The 18,364-nt window shown below is 41.9% G+C and overlaps 1 protein-coding gene across 4 annotated transcripts in view; it reads left to right on the plus strand.

Annotated features, from left to right (window-relative positions):
• Nucleotides 1-2,205: 2,205 nt before the first annotated feature.
• Nucleotides 2,206-18,364, plus strand: part of rhbdl1 (rhomboid, veinlet-like 1 (Drosophila)) — a 37,178-nt gene continuing 21,019 nt past the window's right edge. The window contains exons 1-3 of one of the 4 annotated variants that reach the window (XM_061705400.1): nucleotides 2,366-2,456; nucleotides 2,538-2,655; nucleotides 13,426-13,584. In XM_061705400.1, the coding sequence (XP_061561384.1) occupies nucleotides 2,626-2,655; nucleotides 13,426-13,584 (189 nt within the window). In that variant the 5' untranslated portion in view covers nucleotides 2,366-2,456; nucleotides 2,538-2,625. Of the gene's footprint in view, nucleotides 2,457-2,537; nucleotides 2,656-10,951; nucleotides 11,106-13,425; nucleotides 13,585-18,364 lie in introns of all 4 variants that reach the window. The other 3 variants (XM_061705401.1, XM_061705402.1, XM_061705399.1) reach the window with 3 other exon arrangements.

Genomic DNA, 18,364 nt, shown 5'->3' on the forward strand with positions numbered 1-18,364 from the left:
ATCTGTCTCCCTTATTGCGGTTTGCAAAATTGCCTATTAGTTACAGTATTGGAGGCAGAATAAATCCAAATATTGAGGAGGTCAGACTGAGTTTTTCTTATTAGTTGTGGACATACTGAGAGATGAGTTTTTGCACAAATGCTGTCATTTTTGCTTGCAACACCATTGCTCAAAAAACAACATGGGCATCTACTGTATATATTTTGGAATCGATTAACTTTTCTCATCTTATTAATTTAGAAATATTGTACTTGACTGATCACCAAAGGCTCTGATGTCAGCCCTATAGTACTCACTGTCACTCGGGCACACAGGCTTACTATGCTACAATATTGTCATGTTAGTCATGATGTTTGTACTTGGAGAGCTAAGTACGTTTTTAGGTGGTGCTTTGTGTAAAAAGTTTTAGAATCACTGCATCGGAGACTACAAGCATTATTAGTGGCTAGAATACCAGTGGCTTACCAGCTGCCTCCATTTGACGCAAACCACTGGACACATTGCTGTAATTACAACGTGCACATGTCCGTCCCCCCCCCCATATAAAATGCTTCATGTTCATGGGAAGATAGCGGGCCAAATGTGGTGTAATTTTGGTACACAAACAGGCTGAGATTACTTTTATCTCTGAGGCAGGAGTTGGGAATTGGCGGTAAATCTTACAAAGAAACCGTGTAGAAGACAAGAAATACTTAATCATTCTAATCTCTGCGGATGTCATGATCGTGTCACAACCCTGACTGTGTCTTTGGGGCGTTTCTTGTTTTATGATTTGGGATTTACGTCCTCGTCTCTATCGTGAGGAGAAAGTGTCACTGCAGGATTGTGCAAAAAGACTCCCCTCTGCCTTTTAAGTGGGGGATGCAGGCTGTCTCATCATCTTCAGTTCTTATTCTTTATTTCTTTTATCATGCTAAAAAAAAAAAAAAAAACGGCATGTGAATTCACAGATTTATTTCGAAATATATATGTTTGAAGATCATTGCTGAAAACGTGTAATGACAGAACTATGTAGCAGTGAATTGTGGCGATAAAGCGTTAAACTGTTCATCACCATTTAAGATTGATTGATTGATTGATTTTTTGATGGGCTAAACAGCACCCAATGACGGAATTTGGCATCGGACAGGAGTCCCCCCTCCACCGCTGTATAAGAACTTGGGCGCCTTTGTTCGCATTAGTGGTTGTCTGGCACAGCTGCAACAAGCAGGTAGCTAGCTAACTATGGCAACGCCCAGAAAATGCATCTTCCCTTTGGATAGTTCGCTGGTGTGGCCGCTTTAGAGTGCCTCGTTGTTGCGGCGTGGAAAAGTCCTGCAAGGATCTGGCGGCGTCTATTCTCGCCACCTGAGGACTTATGCGACAACATTTTCAGGGCTCGAACATTGACGGTTGAGAGGGGCGTGGTTTTGGCATATTCAGCTGACACGCCCACAGCATTTGCGAGCAGAGACAATGACGTGATTTTTCACAATTGTGAATGCTCATGTTTGGGTACTTGCCAATTTCTTGAATCATTTAATTTTGGTTGGGTTGTTAACACTCATCTCTGTGGCGTGTGAAATTTAGAAAGTATCTATTTTCCCTTCACGTCTAAATTGTTGTGAACAGGGTTACATTTTCCACTATGTGAGTGCCTTTAATGGTCAGTGAGCCATCCAAACGAGCAAATTGTTTATGGGAATATGCTCAGCAGTGCATTTAGCGTGTTAATGTTTCCAGTGTTTCTAATTACCCGAGAGCTTACTGAGCAGCCTCCTCATTATAAACCGTCATGTCATGTTGTCTGAGTGATGTTAATGGATGCATCCATCTCCAAGTTTAGCATCCACGCTTTGTAGGGTTCTACTATACCAAACCATGCGTATGCTTGTGAAGAAATGTGTCGCGTTAGTGGGTTTGTATGTATGTACACGCAGGAGGCATGTGTGTGTATGCGTGTCGTCCGTCGGTAGTAAGCCGCAGTGGAGCCCATCCCCTTCTCCCTCCCCGAGACGCCTAAGTCGCCACTGCTTTCCCATCTCCCATTGGAAGAGCGAGGCCACCTCCCTCCCCGAGCTCATTAGTATGCATGTGATGATTCTGTGTGTGTGTGTGAGGAGGGGGACGAGAGAGGCAGGAGCAGTCAGTGCGATGGGATAGAGGCGAGCGAGGAGGCGGAGGAGAGTGAATGAGCGCTGCGTCGGGGTGCCTGCTGAAGCCGCGCCACGTTTGCATGCGCTCCAAAGACAGACGCTGGAGCAAGAAAAACCAACAGGGCTGCCAAGCGGGAACTACAATTTAAGCACAGTCTGCAACCTCGACCAAAATCTCCGTCCATCCTTTCCCCGTCCTCAGCAACACCGCCACCACTCTCTTCACGCCTTCCTCCTTATGCCCTTGTCCTTGGCGGCTCCTCTCACCACCCTGGCCAGTATATGGATAGAAGCTCCTTTTTTCAGCTCATACAAGAGCAGGTAAGCGAGCGGCGGCGGCGGCGGTGGTTTCTATGGTTACGGGCTGCCAGAGGCTGACACCTCGCTCGCTCGTCTATCCAGGGAGGGCGACACACGACGTGCATCGATCACGACGGGGGATATTAGAATTGAGAGCTGATTGAATGAGCGTGAGACTGCACGCCGCATCATGGAGCCATGTGGGTCCCGACGTTGTGAGGTCAGAGCGTAGCCGACGGGGGGCTTGGTGGGAGTCGAACATGACTGCAAGAGAAATGGATGCAGGGAAGTGGCGTGGGGATGTTGGTGACAATGATGAGCATGTCAGAACTGTTGATGCATGGAATTGTTATTTTTAATGTAAGTGGACAGTGTTGTAGTCTTACACCGGAATAGTTGTCTTTATTGGTTGGGTGACTTCTCCTTGGACGGAGGGGGGGGGGGGACATTGCAGGGGGCTACCGCTGTTTCGCTGTTCAACGAAATTGCAGTTTGGAATTTAGCTATGTTGTTCCCCAATTTGTCGAAAACCTGCAACTGGTTGGTGTTTGTGAGCTGCTCTGTATTTAACTGCCATTTCCCAATTAGTCTCGCTTGATTGAGAGGTGGAATTGTGCAGCCATTCCGTCCAAAATGGAGAAATCGATTTACTGCCGCAGGGTCCTGCGGGTCAAAGTTGATTGACCCATCGCCGATACCCTTATCAACAGGATCAAGAACCTCAGGGAGACGTGTCAGTCTGTCTGCTTGTGTGTGATTATGCACACAACAGATTTGTTTGTGTTTTTCTGAACGTGTGTTTGTAGCAAGCAGAGGAAGCCCGTCCGGGCTGAGTAAGAGGATGCTCGTGGTCACGCTTGTGAGTCATTTACTGGAGAAGCAAATGAATGGCAAATGACTGCTGAGAAGTCAGTGATGAAAACTCCATATGCTCTTTGGTCACACTTTGTTTCTGAAAACTCCATATGCTCTTTGGTCACACTTTGTTTCTACTGGCAATTTGAGACATTTCGGACAAATTCCAGGTTTGTGAGAACCTTTTGAGGAAGGACTTTTTTGCATCTATCATCATGATTGGATGAGTTCAGTGTGTAAGAACTCCAGGTCAACTCCATCAAGCACCTTGAGGATGGACTAGAACGTACAAGCTAAATGTCATGTTATTAGATACATTTTGCTTTTGAACTGCTCCAGATATGCACGGCACAGTTGCGTTTTTGTAAAGTATCAAGATTTCTATAACTGCGACGTGATTTTGATAATATGAAGAGTTTAGCTACCAAATGCACGACCTGCCACTACTTCCTACAGGTGTAATACACTGTAATGCTGGCAATAATTTGGCCAAAAAGCGAGTTTCTATTCAATACATCCAGATGCCCACTCATCAGTGAGTGGCTTTTCAATGAAGCTCCTCAGGCTAGAGATCACTGTCCTATTGATTGGTGTGTTTCTGTGGCATGTGTCATTGCATCCTTACACTGTACCGCGCCAAGGCCACACTTGAACATTCTGCAGTGCAATTATGCTCGAGTTGGGACCAAATCAATCAAAAAGGGCTGACGGCCAACTTTTTCTGCCTTTGGGACGCCATGCGGTGGGGTTTAATTCAAGAATCACATTTTAAACCCCGTTTGATTCCCTATCTGACTACTGATTTTTGACCCTGGGTGCTTTTTATTTATCAACTGGGTCAAAAAAGGGTATTGGTAGCACATCCCTCATCACAATTCATGAGCGCTACCTTATGGTTCGTGCTTATTAACCCCGCCCACCCCCCCGCAGAAATTGAATCGGGCCCCTTGCTGTGATTCGGGGTCGGATGCTTTAATTGCATCTTTTGTGTCGTCCTATGCAACACACTCAGTAAAATATGCTAAACAATAAAAATACTTTGTCACTCTATCAGTCCAATTTTTATGGGAGTGTTTTTCAAACTAGGGTCACAAAATAAAAAAATAAAATATTGTAACTATTGTAAATATATTATTGCAACTATTAATTAATTAACTATTGTAAATATATTACTGCAAAATAATTTGCAATAAATTGTTGTATCATTTAAAACGGTGCATGCCTGCATATGGGGGCTGGTCGTCAAGAAAAGAAACACACTAAAGCAATTACCCCTCCCTGTCTTAGCTTGCCACATCTCCGGCTTTGTTTAAAAAAAAAAAAAAAAAAAAAATCATTCTCTCTGTGTGGATCATGTCATTATTTTTTTTATATTTTTATAAAGTACACTTTAAAAGAGTGCTATTTTGAGTGCATTAAACACATATCTCAAGGCACCAGTCTATATGTTAATTGCCGTTAAAATTATGGCGGGCTCATCGGCAGAAAAAACAATTCTCCCCTGTAAGGTTTGCGAACCTGGGTTTTAATGACTTGAATTTCTCAAAATCTGTATGGCGTATTGGGTGTTTTTCTAAGGGGGGGAGGTGAAACTGCAGGTGTAATAAAATAAATAAATTAAATTCATTGCAGCCTTGCCACATTGAACCCTGTGAAAATGCTGCAGGGAGCGAGAGAGAGCGATAGAAAGAGGGTGAGAGAGAAAGAGGGAGACAGAGAGTTAGAAGCAAACAGTGGCAACATGAGTGACTTTATTAGTCTTTGTCTGCAGGAGGTTGCAACGCAATGCTGAGCTCAGGCTTTTCCCGGCCGCCGCTGACAAACGCATACAGTCTGATCACCGCGTATGTCACACCTTCTGATCGTCTCCATTGCAGCACAGCTGAGAAGGTGCCCAGCCAGCTTCTGAAAGTATCGCGTGTGTGTGTGTCGGGTGGATATCACCTCCATGCGTCATGTGGTTATTTTATTAAGGTTATTTATACGTCTGGCGTGAGCCCTGTGAATGCTATTTGGACACATTTATGTCAGGCAGAAAGAATGAGGCTCTTACACGCTGTCCCCTTTCATCATTCTCTGACGCTAATTTGCATTGAGCTGCATTTGAACGCCGCCACTGGCTGTTTGCGCGGCGTTTAAGCACCAGGAAATGGAGTTAGATTGTTCGCATCAAAGAAAATTCCTCGGGTCTCCCTTTTGATAGAGGAGAAGAAGGGGCGAGGAGCTCACAACCATCACTTTGCGTTGACGAGAGTGGCAGATATAGTGATGTTCTTACGGAGAGTGGCTGAGTTATTGCTGTTGGGCCGCCTTTAAATGTATATGTGTTGTCCCGCAAATGTGCTTTCTGTCTGTAAATGGCACTGTCAAATAGCGAAACTCTTGAGTATTTGACACCTACCCACAAAAAAGTTTGTAATAGTAGTAATAGTAGTTTGGCAGATAGTTAAGAATTGTTTCCAAAAAAGTCTCAAACTGCTTATTTCCACTCCCTGTTATGTATTTAAGGAATCAATGTCTGACAAAAGTCTGTTAGCTTAATCCTAACATATAATCTAAAACGATATAGACGAGGTAACAAAACTAGCATCGATGTTACCGTGTTATAATCCTTTACGCAACGGATATTTGAATAGAAATGGTGACGCGACACGTAGACAGACAACATTAATCACAGGCATATATTCTTTATCCTCTGCGAAAAATGGCTGTTTACTGTGGCTCACTAATGAGTTTTGACCATCCTTTTCGTATGTGTGTGTGTATATATATATATATATATATATATATGATGTTACGGAGGGCTGAAATGGATTAAGTGCATTTCCATTTCTTTCATTTGGGGAATGATGACTTGAGATACGAGTGCTTTGAGTTACAAGTGTGTTCACCTCTGGACTGTATCCCCGCAATAAACGGGGGTTCGCTGTATTCGCCGTGAAATGTCGCCTGCTTTGCACTGATTTAATGAGATAGGGGAGCATGAAAAATATTTTTAGCGCTGTCTTTGCCTTTATGACTCGAATATGTGATATTATATTATTTTAACAATCCCTGGCTCCATATTTGCCCTTTTACCTACTGTGGGACTAAAAAAAAAAAAAAAAAAAATCATTCTTGTATGTATCAGTGGCAACGCAGTCTATGGACTTTGAAAGTTCATAAATGTCATAATCCAAGTTAAATCATAATTTCTCAATTCAGTTTATAGCTCTTAGATTAGTAATAAAAATTATTATGGAAGTTGCCAATATTTAGGAGTGCTCCTTTTAGAAAATCAACTTCATGTTTTGAATGGAGCTCTATTGGCTCGATTAAAGGACGGTTGTTTCTGTTATTAATTTTGAGAATGAGGTCTACATTTTGATGAAAGATTGTAATGACTTTAATCACAAGGGAAGGAAGGAAGATGAAGAAGTGGGGGGGGGGGGGAAAGGATTCAAGGAAAATGAGGTAAGGAAGGGCGATAAAAAGGGAAACAATTAAGGAAAGGAAAAATAAAGGAAAATCGTCATTTTAAGCAGAGGAAGCAAGGATGCAAAATAAAGAGGGAAGGAAGGAGAGGAAGGCAGAAAGGTATGTAGAGGGTGGAAGGAAAGAGGTCAGGTGAGAAAACAGGTTGAAGTGAAGGATGGACGTGTGCATGAAAAAAAAAACAGGTGTGCTGAAAGGAATGAAAGAAGCAAGGTGGCAAAGTTTTCTTTTGACTATCAGGCCCTTACCTGATGCAGATTGGCTGTATTAAATGGCGTGACCGTCGTGCCTTCTGGTGAGCCGCGTGGCATCGTGCATTTCCACTCATTCAAATGTGTTTCCTCCTCTCTCGCGTGAACAGAACAACGCTAACATTTGCGGCAATTCTTTTTCATTCAGTGAAACGTGCCGTTTTGCCACATGCTTGTTCGTCGGCCGGCTGCTTGCACCAGACGGCGACTTTTTACAAGCTCGACAGGAGACGCGAGCAGGGTTAATGTGGGTTGCTTGTTCAGGGTCTTTGGATTTCGTCTCCTTTGTCTGGCTGCAGTCTTGCTCACTGACACTTTACAGCACTGCAGCTCATGATGCATCCGCAGCCAAAAGTTGTCTTTTTGTTGCCGTACGTTTTTTGTAATTATTATTTTAAAATGGCACAGTATTGTATAAAAACGTAGTCAAAGAGAATGTGAAGAAATAAACTGGTTTTATATAGTGTAATTACCGTCCCCACCGTAGTTATTTGTATTGGATGTGCTCTGATCGGTGTGGCCTAGTCTAGAGCTGGAGTCAGTTAGTTTGCGTGGGAGCGTCTTGACGTGAGTTGTGGCCCACAGCAGCTCCTTGAGAGTGTTTTTATTTCGTGTTTGTGCGTTTGGCTGTCTCGTTCAAAAACGGATGGATTTTTAGGGCGGGACTGAAAACTAGCCCTGTGACATCACGGGGGGTCGGGGGCGTATACTTTCTGCCACGGGTTCCCTCCCCCGCTATATAAACATTTCACGCCGTGGCCATTCGGCAGCATTACCGTTTCCTTATTCATATTCACTCGACCCATTACTACCAGTATAGCGTGCAGTTGACCATTAAACTATGCCCACAACTCTTTCCTGAAGTGTAATGTGTTTTGTGTTGTACACGAGACAAGTGGAGCAGCTTGAAACATGCTGCTGCTGCTGTATATGTTAGGGGCTGATTGCATTTCAGTTCAGTGATTGTGACTGATTTGTGCTTTTGCGGTTGCTGACGTCCCATGAAACGAGCCTGGTAAGTCACCGGTGTGCCCCCTCGGCTGAAGGTAAAAAAAAAAAGCTGTCCCGTCTCAGGAGGTTGGTTAACAGTGAGATCATTCCGCTGCGGTCAGCATTCTTCTTGTCATATCAATTCCATTTTGTTTATCTCCTCCTACAAGAGAGTGACTGTGCATAGTCCACGGGTGGGCAAAGTTTTGTGCTCAAGGGCTGAATTTGATTTGTAAAGTGGACGGATGGGCCAGGTCCTTTGTAGATGAGGTTTGAAAATATTTTTTTTGTAAAAAGTTGACATGTAAAACAGGTAAATAATTCAATAATAATTTTTTTTTTTTTTTTTTTTACATTGAAAAAATGGATTCAAAATATTATATTTAATATTTAAAATATTATATTTAATATTTAATATTTATCCAGCAGCCCGCCACCCGAGTGAGGATAAAGCGGTAAAGAAAATGGATGGATGGATGTATTCTTTGTATCATGTTCCCTCCCCTCCTTTGTGTCTTTCATTTGCTTCTCAAACGCCAATATTTCAAGATGGGGGGGGGGGGGGGGGGGGGACTGGTAACCATGGCAACTTGTGCAGCTTGTCAAAGTGTTGCCATCGCCACTGTTGGTTATCTCCCTGAGTATGCCGCCACCCGCCATCTCGTCTCACATGCGTCACCTGCCAGGCCTGCTTGTTAATTTGTCTCCGTGTAGCTCAGCTTACTAATTGACGGTCCTAATTGGCTGCGAGGACCGATCCTCCGCCCCCGTCTGTCCTCGGTAGGCGGTACCCTGTGTGTGCGCTGTTCTTCCTGTGCAAGGTCACACCAGCACCACCATGAGGGGAACGGCAAATGGTAATAATAGGGAGCGAGCCCTGCTGCCAATAGCAAAACAAATGTCAGTAATTGCCTATATTAAGTGTTTCAACCATAGATAGGCCCTAAATTATGATTCCTGATGTCATTTCAAACTCAGTTTACATTACCCTTAAAATTAAAGCGTAGTGCTAGCACACAATGCAACACGCTATAGACGTGCGACCGTGTAGCATCAATGTTACGGTGTTACGGTATCACCCTTTACGGATATGTCAAAAATTGACTAATATTACTGCAGCTTACTGAGCAGTTGGGACCATCACTTTTGTGTTTGAATGAATTATGAAGAGCTATTTAATTCTAAACATTTTATGTTATAACATATTACTACTGTGTTTGTATAAGGTACAAGACCATAGGGTAATATTTGTTCTTATTAAAAAAAAGGTTTGTTGGTGTTTTATGGGGTCTAGAATGGATTAATTTTAGAATGCACCGGAAGCAGAAATAAACTGGTTTAATTAAGTGTAATTGCTGTACATACTGTAGAAATTGTATTGGAGTTGTGCTTTTAAAGGGTGTGGCCTCGTGTGTGTGTGGTCAGGAGGTTTTTCAGTGTGAGCGTCTGCTCCTTGCGAGTGTTTGTATTGTATTTGACTGTTTGTCCCGTTCAGTGATTGGTGACCGTGGCTCTCCTTTCCCACACGTGAGGCCATCCTAGTACCTTCATTGCTCTATTTTAGTTTTTTCTTTTGTTTTACTTTGCTCAATTTGACACTTTGCGACACAAGGCATAAATCAAATGATGAAAAAGTCACGAGTTGGGGGCATTCACAAGTCAAGGTGTACAGTACTACTTTACTTCCTTGGACGAAATGTACTACTTTCCTGTTTCAACCGGGCTTTGGCGCTATCTTGTGTCATCTTCAGGCTTTGCAGAAAGCACAAAAAAATGTGAATGTGCGTTTTCAGCATAAAAAAAAAAAAAAAAAAATGATGAATGGGGGAATTTCTTTATCTGACTTTTGCGCTTGCTGGGCTTCAATGTGGTCGGCATGTATGCCACGCGCTGACATATGGAGGCTGACAGTCATCACGTGCCTTCCCCGCGCTACCTTTTAGTCGGCCCGAGCCTGCCGGCAGCCGCATTACGTTGCGGGCCGAGCATTGGAGTGCGTCACGGTCGGGGAATGGGCTCGCTGCCAGACAAACGGACAGCGGCGAGGGTTCTCAGTGTCTCTTTTCATGTCTGCCTCCTCTCAGACTCCCTGGCTGTCCTTCCTCTCGTCCTCCTCCTCCTGTGTGTGTGTGTGTGTGTGTGTGTGTGTGTGTGTGTGTGTGTTTGTACACTTGGGAGCTGCAGAAATATGCTGACATTTTAGCACCCTTTAAGTTGCGAGCAAACAGCCTTTTTGTTGACACATCCTGCAAGCTTTGGAACAACAGTGGCCAGGAGCACACATTAAGTATTTATCACACTATTTGGAACATTTGTTTCATTGTTTTGTTTTTCTTCTTCTTTTTTTTCACCATGGCAAGGTTTAGAAATAAATAAATAAATGCTATTTTAGCAATTGGGGAGCTAGAAGAATGTAATTTCTGGAAAAGACTTGATAACAATAAAGAAGTAAAAGTAAAGTAGGGGGGGGGAAGATGAAGAACGCAAATGTTCAGATAAGGAGTACAGTCATCATGTATACGTATATATACACGGCTGTTCAATAGTAAGCAAATCAGAAATACACTAGATGTCAATGTGGTTAAAAAAAAAACAGTTTTTAAAAAAAGGAATTTTTCATGTGACCACCCCCCCCTCCAATTTTTTTTTAATAACAGTGTATACAGATGATAAAATATTTAATACCAAAATATAGAATTTCATTGTAAAACACAAAGTTGAACAATGCAAATGCATATGCCAAGGTTAAAAGTACAAGTGTAAGTAGATGTGTGCAACTTTTTCATCATATGCTGTCCAATACAGAAAAACATGGTGTTGATAAGTAGCTGAAACTTGGTTGTTCATATCTATCAAATTAGTTGATTATTTTAATCGTCATTCTGGGGTTAGAATCTGGGCATTTCTCTTGTTGGTATTTTGTCTTTTTTTTTTTTTTTTTTGCAGGGGGGCTGGGGGGGTGTCATTCTTCTTGTGGCTCGTGGGTGCCTGAAACATCACCAGGACTGACAAAGTTGCCCGGAGGGAACCATGTTCGAACAAACGTGCATAGAATCCACACTTGAAGGGATTATCTTCTTGGCTCATTTTTCATTCCTCGGTTTGTTGTTTTGTATTTTATGTTTTTTTAATGCCTTGTGTATGTCGGGCTTGCTTTTCCGATTATAGCCAAACACTGTGGAGTGTTGAGAGGGAGATAGTGGCGCAGGGATGTCGTCGTCCTTGTGCAGACAATCTTCTCAGAAACATGGGCACGCGACGTTGGGAGTAACTATATCAATGCCCTGGAGAGAACTCTGTGTGTGTCTGTGTGTGTCCAGCATCTGTTTATTGTCTGCTTCTGAGTTGCTTTAATTGTGTGTTTAATGTTATGAATACAAATCAATTTATTAACCGGAACCAGCTGCATGAAAACACCCCCTTTCGACGAGTCCTTTACTTGCTGCCACACTTTGTGGAAAATAGGAATAGATGATAAAGACTGCATATTTTAACAGAAAAATCCCTTAATTTGGTTACCAGGCAACACCGCTCGTGTTTTACGGCTAGTTTTACTGCAACGCTTGAAAAAAGTCGATGCTTATTTCTTGTCTCTCTCGCTTATTTGTGTTATTAGATATGACGTTGGAATACTAGAACTAGATGTACAGTTGTGCCTTGAGATACAAGTTTGATTTGTTCAGCGGCCACATTCGCAACTCAAAACCCTCACATCTCAAATCCTCTTTCCCCATTGAAATGAATGGCAAATGGTTGTCCGTGACAATGGCCTGGCTAAATGAAGCTCCTCCCCTCACCTCAACATAGTTGCGTGGCACCAAGATGCCAAAACAAGGCATCAAAGCTTATATCTTAAGACGTGGCTTTGGCCTGAGAACATAAAGAGCGTATAGGTGGGTTTTTCAGAAATAACGAAGTATAGGTTCCCTGAAAAAAAATCAGCAAATTTGCAAACGCAAAATATTATTATACTATTTTATACTGCTGATTTAAAAATGCTGAGTTTTCTGCATCAGAGAGAAACAAATGAACTTGATAGCGGTGTCCGAACGCAGAAAGGCTTCGGTCAAAGTGTGTTTCAGTCTGCACGGGTGACGCGGTGAAAAGCGGCGCAACCTCCACTGACTTCACACTGATGCAACGTCTGAAAGCCTGCTCCTCCTCAGGCCGACGAGACGCTGCTGCTTTACTACGGGAAGCCTTAATGAGACGCTGTTACTTCTATGCGGTGGTTGCAAAATGAGACGCTTCCCACGAAGCGCGCCGGGTTGTCCTCGGGCCTTATTTTCGCAACGTTCGGAGACATTACGAAAGGGTTACAAATTAATGCTCCGTTCAAGACTTGTGATGTGCTATATTATCTAAGACATGAAAAAAAGAATCGCCACGATGATTTTGATACACTGTCTCTGTTTTGAGATTTTGCCATGACCCCTCAAAGACCAAAAAGGGGCATGCGTCTGCGGTGCAAATGTGGTGGCTACAAAGACAGTTCCAGAAAGTTTGATTTAACTGTTAAATCTAAAATCCATTTTTAGTAAGTCAAATGTGACCCGGAAACGGCCTCAGTGTTCACAAACTATTTCAGAATACTTCATTTTTGTCTATATTGGGTCACGTTAGGGAACGTCGTCAGATATCAGTGTGGGGAAAAAATACATTGAGGATATTTGTAGCTCTATCAAATATCATAATGGCTCAAATTTGATCTGAACCGTATGTAAGGGTTTAACAATAACAATAGATTACTTTTGTAATCAAATATTATAAAGAAGGATGTAGAAGAGAAGCCTGCAGAAAAACCCTTTACTTAACAGAACATTTTTACTTATTTATTTATTTTTTTTAAGCGGGACGCTGTTTTAGACAAGCACACTCACGGCCACATTTATGACACTTGCCCACTTAAATCAATTACTCGGAGGGCACACAGGCATCGGGAGTAATAACCCACGGCGTGGCGGGTCTCGGTGAGTGACTGAGCGGTGATTATACAAAGCCGCGAGACTGACAGACTGACTGCAAGCTGCAAATGTGACCGCAAGGTCAAACGGAACGTCCACGCAAAATATATTTGGATCAGGAATCTGCATCGGCAAATACTCAAAATCCAAAAGTTACATTTTCAGTGTGAGTTTCTGGGCGTGAGTTGTGGGCTACAGCAGCTCCTTGCGAGTGCTCTCTTTTTGTGTCATTGTGTTTGACTGTTTGTCCCGTTCAACGAAAGTGCGTCGCCTTGCCCGCCTGCGAGGGCGTGACAGTACCTCAATTGCCACGTTTTATTTTTCCACTCCAATCGAGGGGTGTCGTTTCCTATTGTTATTCTCAATGATAAACCTTTCAAGGTGACTGATTCTTCAGTTGCTCTGTAAAATGTGTATACTCATGTCTGTGTGTTTTTTTTGTTTTTTTTTGTCCAGCTGGATCCAGACAACACCGGTTTCATCGCAGTGGAGAACTTCACCAGCCTGGTGGAGCACCATGAGCTGCAGCTGGACCCGTCCAAACTGGACATGCTGTTAGCGCTGGTCCAGAGCAATGAGGACGGCCAAGTGTGTTACCAGGAGCTCATCGAGCTGGTGAGTGTGGATGCGAGATTTTTTTTTGCTTTTTTTTTTTGTCCAATCAGGGTTCAGTCTTGTTGCCATGTCAATGTAATCTGCCTGGTGCCTTCAGAATCAGTAGAGCTGGCAAATGTAGCTTGAACGATATTAGCAACAACCAATCGGATTTCAAATTCATCCTCACAGGGGCAGAGTGGTGCCCCTTGATGATGTCAGCATTTTTCTGTTATCTGATTGGTTGGTCAAAACAAGCCAAGCTTAGCTAGCACAACATGGTGTAGCAGTCTGTTTACATGAATACATTTATTAATCAGCATCTATGGTCTTTTTTTTTTTTTTTTTGTCATGTTATTAGATACTAGTTTTAACATGATAATGAGGGTAGTAAGAGGTTGATTAGCAAGTACATACGAAAATTACACTTTATAAAACCTGTCCATTTGTTTGCATTCTTATGTATAATGTTTTTATACAATTCACTGCTATTTTCTTTTATTAAATAACGCCTAACCAAAAACAGTGTTTTTTGTTTTGTTTGTTTTTTTGTTTTTTAGGTCTGGAACAGATTAATGGCATTTTAATTGATTTCAATGGGGAAAGTGTACTTTGAAGTGGTAGAGCTATAATGCTGTCATGTAGACATTTTACATTGAGCATTTTCTTGTTGTAAAATCACATTGTGTTGAATGTGTTTAATGCCATCGCCATGGGAAACTCACTCGCCCTGATATGCCCACTGTATCTTATTGAGCAGCATATTGAAATGCTGCTGCGACTATGGCTTGACATTGCAGGCGATGTGCGAGGTCGCAAATACCGTGTGACATTTTCAAGCAGGTAATCAGCAGACAACCGACACAGTCTGTGTATGTGGCCTTCTGCCTCCCTCCCTTCCTGTAGTCATGCCTCGTCGCTCTTCTCTGCCTCCATCAGTCACTTTTCCGACACTTGAGCAAGTACCACTCCCTAATTTGTGACAAATGATGTTCTTTTATTAGAGCCGCTGTCTTTATTGATGGGTCGTTTCGACTAGGGCTTTGTACGTCGTTTAAAGTCGCGCGCGTGTGTCCGTGTGATGTGTCCGATGTGTCATTGCGTGTGACGATATATTGTATTATAATTTTTTTTCCATTTTTAAAACATTATACAGCAATGTGTTCTGCTCAGTGGTGGTCCTAGCTTGAATGGTACCCTGTGCGACACCCCATTTGCCCCCCCCCCACTCAATCAATGCCGCCCTCAATGGCACCACATAATGCACATTAACATCTCTTATAGTGTAAATCAAAACTGAGCTTTATAATCTTTTTAAAAAGCGTGATTAGATTTGGCTAATGTGCCTCATTTTGTGTACTTTTCATATAAATATGTGCTGCTTCTAGGAAGCACAGACCACACACACGTATGAAAGCATGTTGTCGTATTTGTAATTCAAAATAAAATAAAAAAAGAAAGGAATAGTGGTCATGCGCCAACACACACATTCATAGCCAGGCTTTGGTGTCTCATTATGTAACATTTGTTTCCAAACGTTGCAAATACATATTTTCTCCCTTCAGGAGGTCCAATCAGAGAACCACTTAAATAATAAGCGCGCACATGTTGTGCTTTCAACCGAAAAATGCTTTTGTCGGATTCCCAGAAGCATTTAAGCAGAATGAAGCACTCGAAAGAAGCATCGCTTCATCCTCTGATATATTTTTGTCATTTTTGGGGAATGTCGGATGCCACCTCGAACTTCATTCTCTGCCGTTTTTGATAGCAATCATCACTTGGCTACCAGCTGAAAATAATGCACTTTTGTGCTCCGTAATGATTAAACCATGAAAGGCGGCTGCAGACCACGGGTTGGGGTGGGTGGGTGGGTGGCGGGGTCTCATTTTAAAAGGATTTGGGCAAGAAAGAGCGTGAGTATCTGGGTCAAACTGGAATCAACTTTCCATGTGAGTGTGCAAGGCAGTGGCTTCGCTAGGTTTCAACTTTTGGGGTGACTTAGCCCCTCCCCCCCAATAAAAGTAGCTTTGTAATATGTGCCTGCGAGGAAGTGGGCTCATCTGGGGGGGAAAAACAAAATGCACCAAATGTGAGCAGAATTGGGGCGACTGGCAGCTGTTTTTTTTTTTTTTTTTGCTTTTTTGTTTTGTTTGTTTCTGCGGAGGAAATGGGAGGCCTTTTAAAACATATTTTGCTGTTACGGTTATTAATAATTAGTATTGAGCCGGGAGGTATTGACCGTGTGCTGTGGCTAATTAATCCATCAAGGACAATCGACTACAGCTGAGAAGAGCAGCATGTGCAATAGACAACATGCAGCTACCGTGAGGGAGGGAGAAAGGCTCCCAACTGTTTGACACACACACACACACACACACACACACACCTTCTGCTCGCCATTTAGCTCATTCACCTGTCCCTTAAGGCTGTTACTATCTTTGTGCTCCAAGCCTCTGCATCAGTTCCAAAGGGAAATTCCAAGATCCGCCCCTTTTCAAAGATGATTTATTTTTCGATTTATTTATCACAGGGACCGTGTACAGAAAATGTTCAACTCAAGAGTAGAGAGGCTCTGTATCAGATTATAGCTTTGCAGTTAAGATTTCCATCTGTAGTCCCTGTGGCAGGCAAGAAAGAAAATTAAGAAGATAGTAGAAAAGTGGAGAGGCTGTAAGCACACGCTGTAATATCGCAGTTACATGTCCGTGCCACCAATATATCGTGTGTGTTTTTATGAGTAGGGCCTTTATGTATTATACACTGTTTAAAAAAAGCTACTTGTTGTGGTTGCAAGCAAGTTGTTTTGATCCCACCCCCCAATTTATTGAGTAGTTGTTACTTGTATATTTGAGTTGGGTTTCAATACAAGGGACAAAACAGTTCTGTAACCTCTTATTCTTTGTTGTGAAATGCGGGAAAGCCAACTTTCAGAAAAGCAAAACTTAAAACATTTAGTTGAGTTGCCCAACTTGAAATTTTACCAAAGTTTGCTGCCTTGACATTTTGAGTTCGCTCAACTTTTTTTTTTTAATTTTTTTTTTTTTTTTTTATAAAATAACATTTGCTTCTATGCCGGTCGTCAGCTGCTTTGTTTTTGTGCAAGTCTTTTCCATACGTCTTCATTATTTGTTCCTCCCTGTAAAATCTTTGCTCTCAATGGGTTTAGCTCATTAGCATTTTATGGATGTAGAGTGTATTGATCCAGATATTGTGCCTACACACACCCAATTATGGATCACAAAAGTTGGACTCGCTTTAACTTCCTACTGGCGTCATTCAGCACAAGGTTGAACATATTCTTCACTGCGTGTGATGAAAAGACTTTCGCGCATTGTCGCGCTGAACGTCGGCGGCGGCTTGCTTGTTCCCTCACAGTTGCTTTGTGTCAGATCTTATCATGGCACACAAAGTTTGATTTGGAAATAATTGCTCCGTTGGCAGTTTTTCCCTCCAGGGAGCACTATTGTTTTAGCTAAAATGGTTCGGACTTTCAGGTGAAAGTGATGGATTTATTTTTTCCAACATCTTTTCTCTGGTGGGATTTTCTCTTTTTTTTTTCTGGGTTCATATTGTGACTTCACCTTTTCCGTATGAAACATGTTAAAATCAATAAATAAACATATTTAAAGGGGGAAAGGTCTAAATCTTAGCTCAGTGTTATTGGTGACCAAGCAAAACGTTATTAGTATTATTGTAATATTTAAAAAAAAAACAAATAGTGTGATATTGTAACATTCAATTTAATTTTGAAATTTTTTTTTTTTTTATACCTTTAACATTTTTTTTTTTTTTACAATTATTCATAAATAGTTTGACAAGTTTCTTTCTAAAAATGTTTCTCTTTTTTCCAAAAATCGGACACTCATTGTGAAAAAAAATCGCGCTGGCGGTGGGAGTAATGATGGAGAGGAGTACTAGAAGATAAAGATGGAAATAAAACAGAAGTACATACGAACTGGGGTGTACGCAACTCAACGAAGTACAAGCAATAGTCACGAGTCGGAAAACGAGCAATCGGACTACAGCGATGACAAAAAAGCAAAAGAATAATCTGACGACTCTTCTCCGCCACCACTGAGACTATAACTCTACCTGATTGAATTTGTCAGCAGGTGCGTGACAGAAGAATCCACCCTCCAGCGATCCCCACGGCAACAGAAATACAAAACACAGCGTTGAACAGGAACATGACAATAACTCTTCGATGTGGGCCATGTTTAAATGCAAATGCACACAAAAAGCCCCTATTTGGTGAAAAGAAAATGGTCTAAAGAACCCCAAAAAATCTGGGTGGGAGATGACATATACACACTTGAAAAAATAATGATGCAAACTGTAATAACAGTGGGAATAATGATTGAAACCGTTATGCTATTGGTAATTTAAAAAAATATTTAGAATAATAGCACACTTTTCAACTCAAAAGCCCTGCTTAAGACCACTCTGCTCCGCTGTTTTATGGGGTTCCACAGGGTTCAATCTCAGGGCCGCTGCTCTTCTCTTAATATTTGCTGCCCCTGGGTTTCACCTCAAGAAAGCTTGCGATTTTCTTGTTTCTTGTTGATAGTTAGAGTTATGTGACACACAGCATGAGACTCTCATGCTTCCACTCTCCCTTGTTGTAATGTCTTATCTGTGTTTATTGTTTTTAACCATGTTGTTACTGTTGTATTGTTTTTAAATTTTTAGATTTTGATTCATGTACAATGCACTTTGTTTCAGCTTTGTTGTTTTTTTACATTGCTGTATAAATAAAATTAAGTTGATTTGGGTTAAAGATATATACAGTATATTTGATAAG

This window comes from Phycodurus eques, chromosome 19 (genome assembly GCF_024500275.1).
Source record: "Phycodurus eques isolate BA_2022a chromosome 19, UOR_Pequ_1.1, whole genome shotgun sequence".
Lineage (NCBI taxonomy): Eukaryota > Metazoa > Chordata > Actinopteri > Syngnathiformes > Syngnathidae > Phycodurus > Phycodurus eques.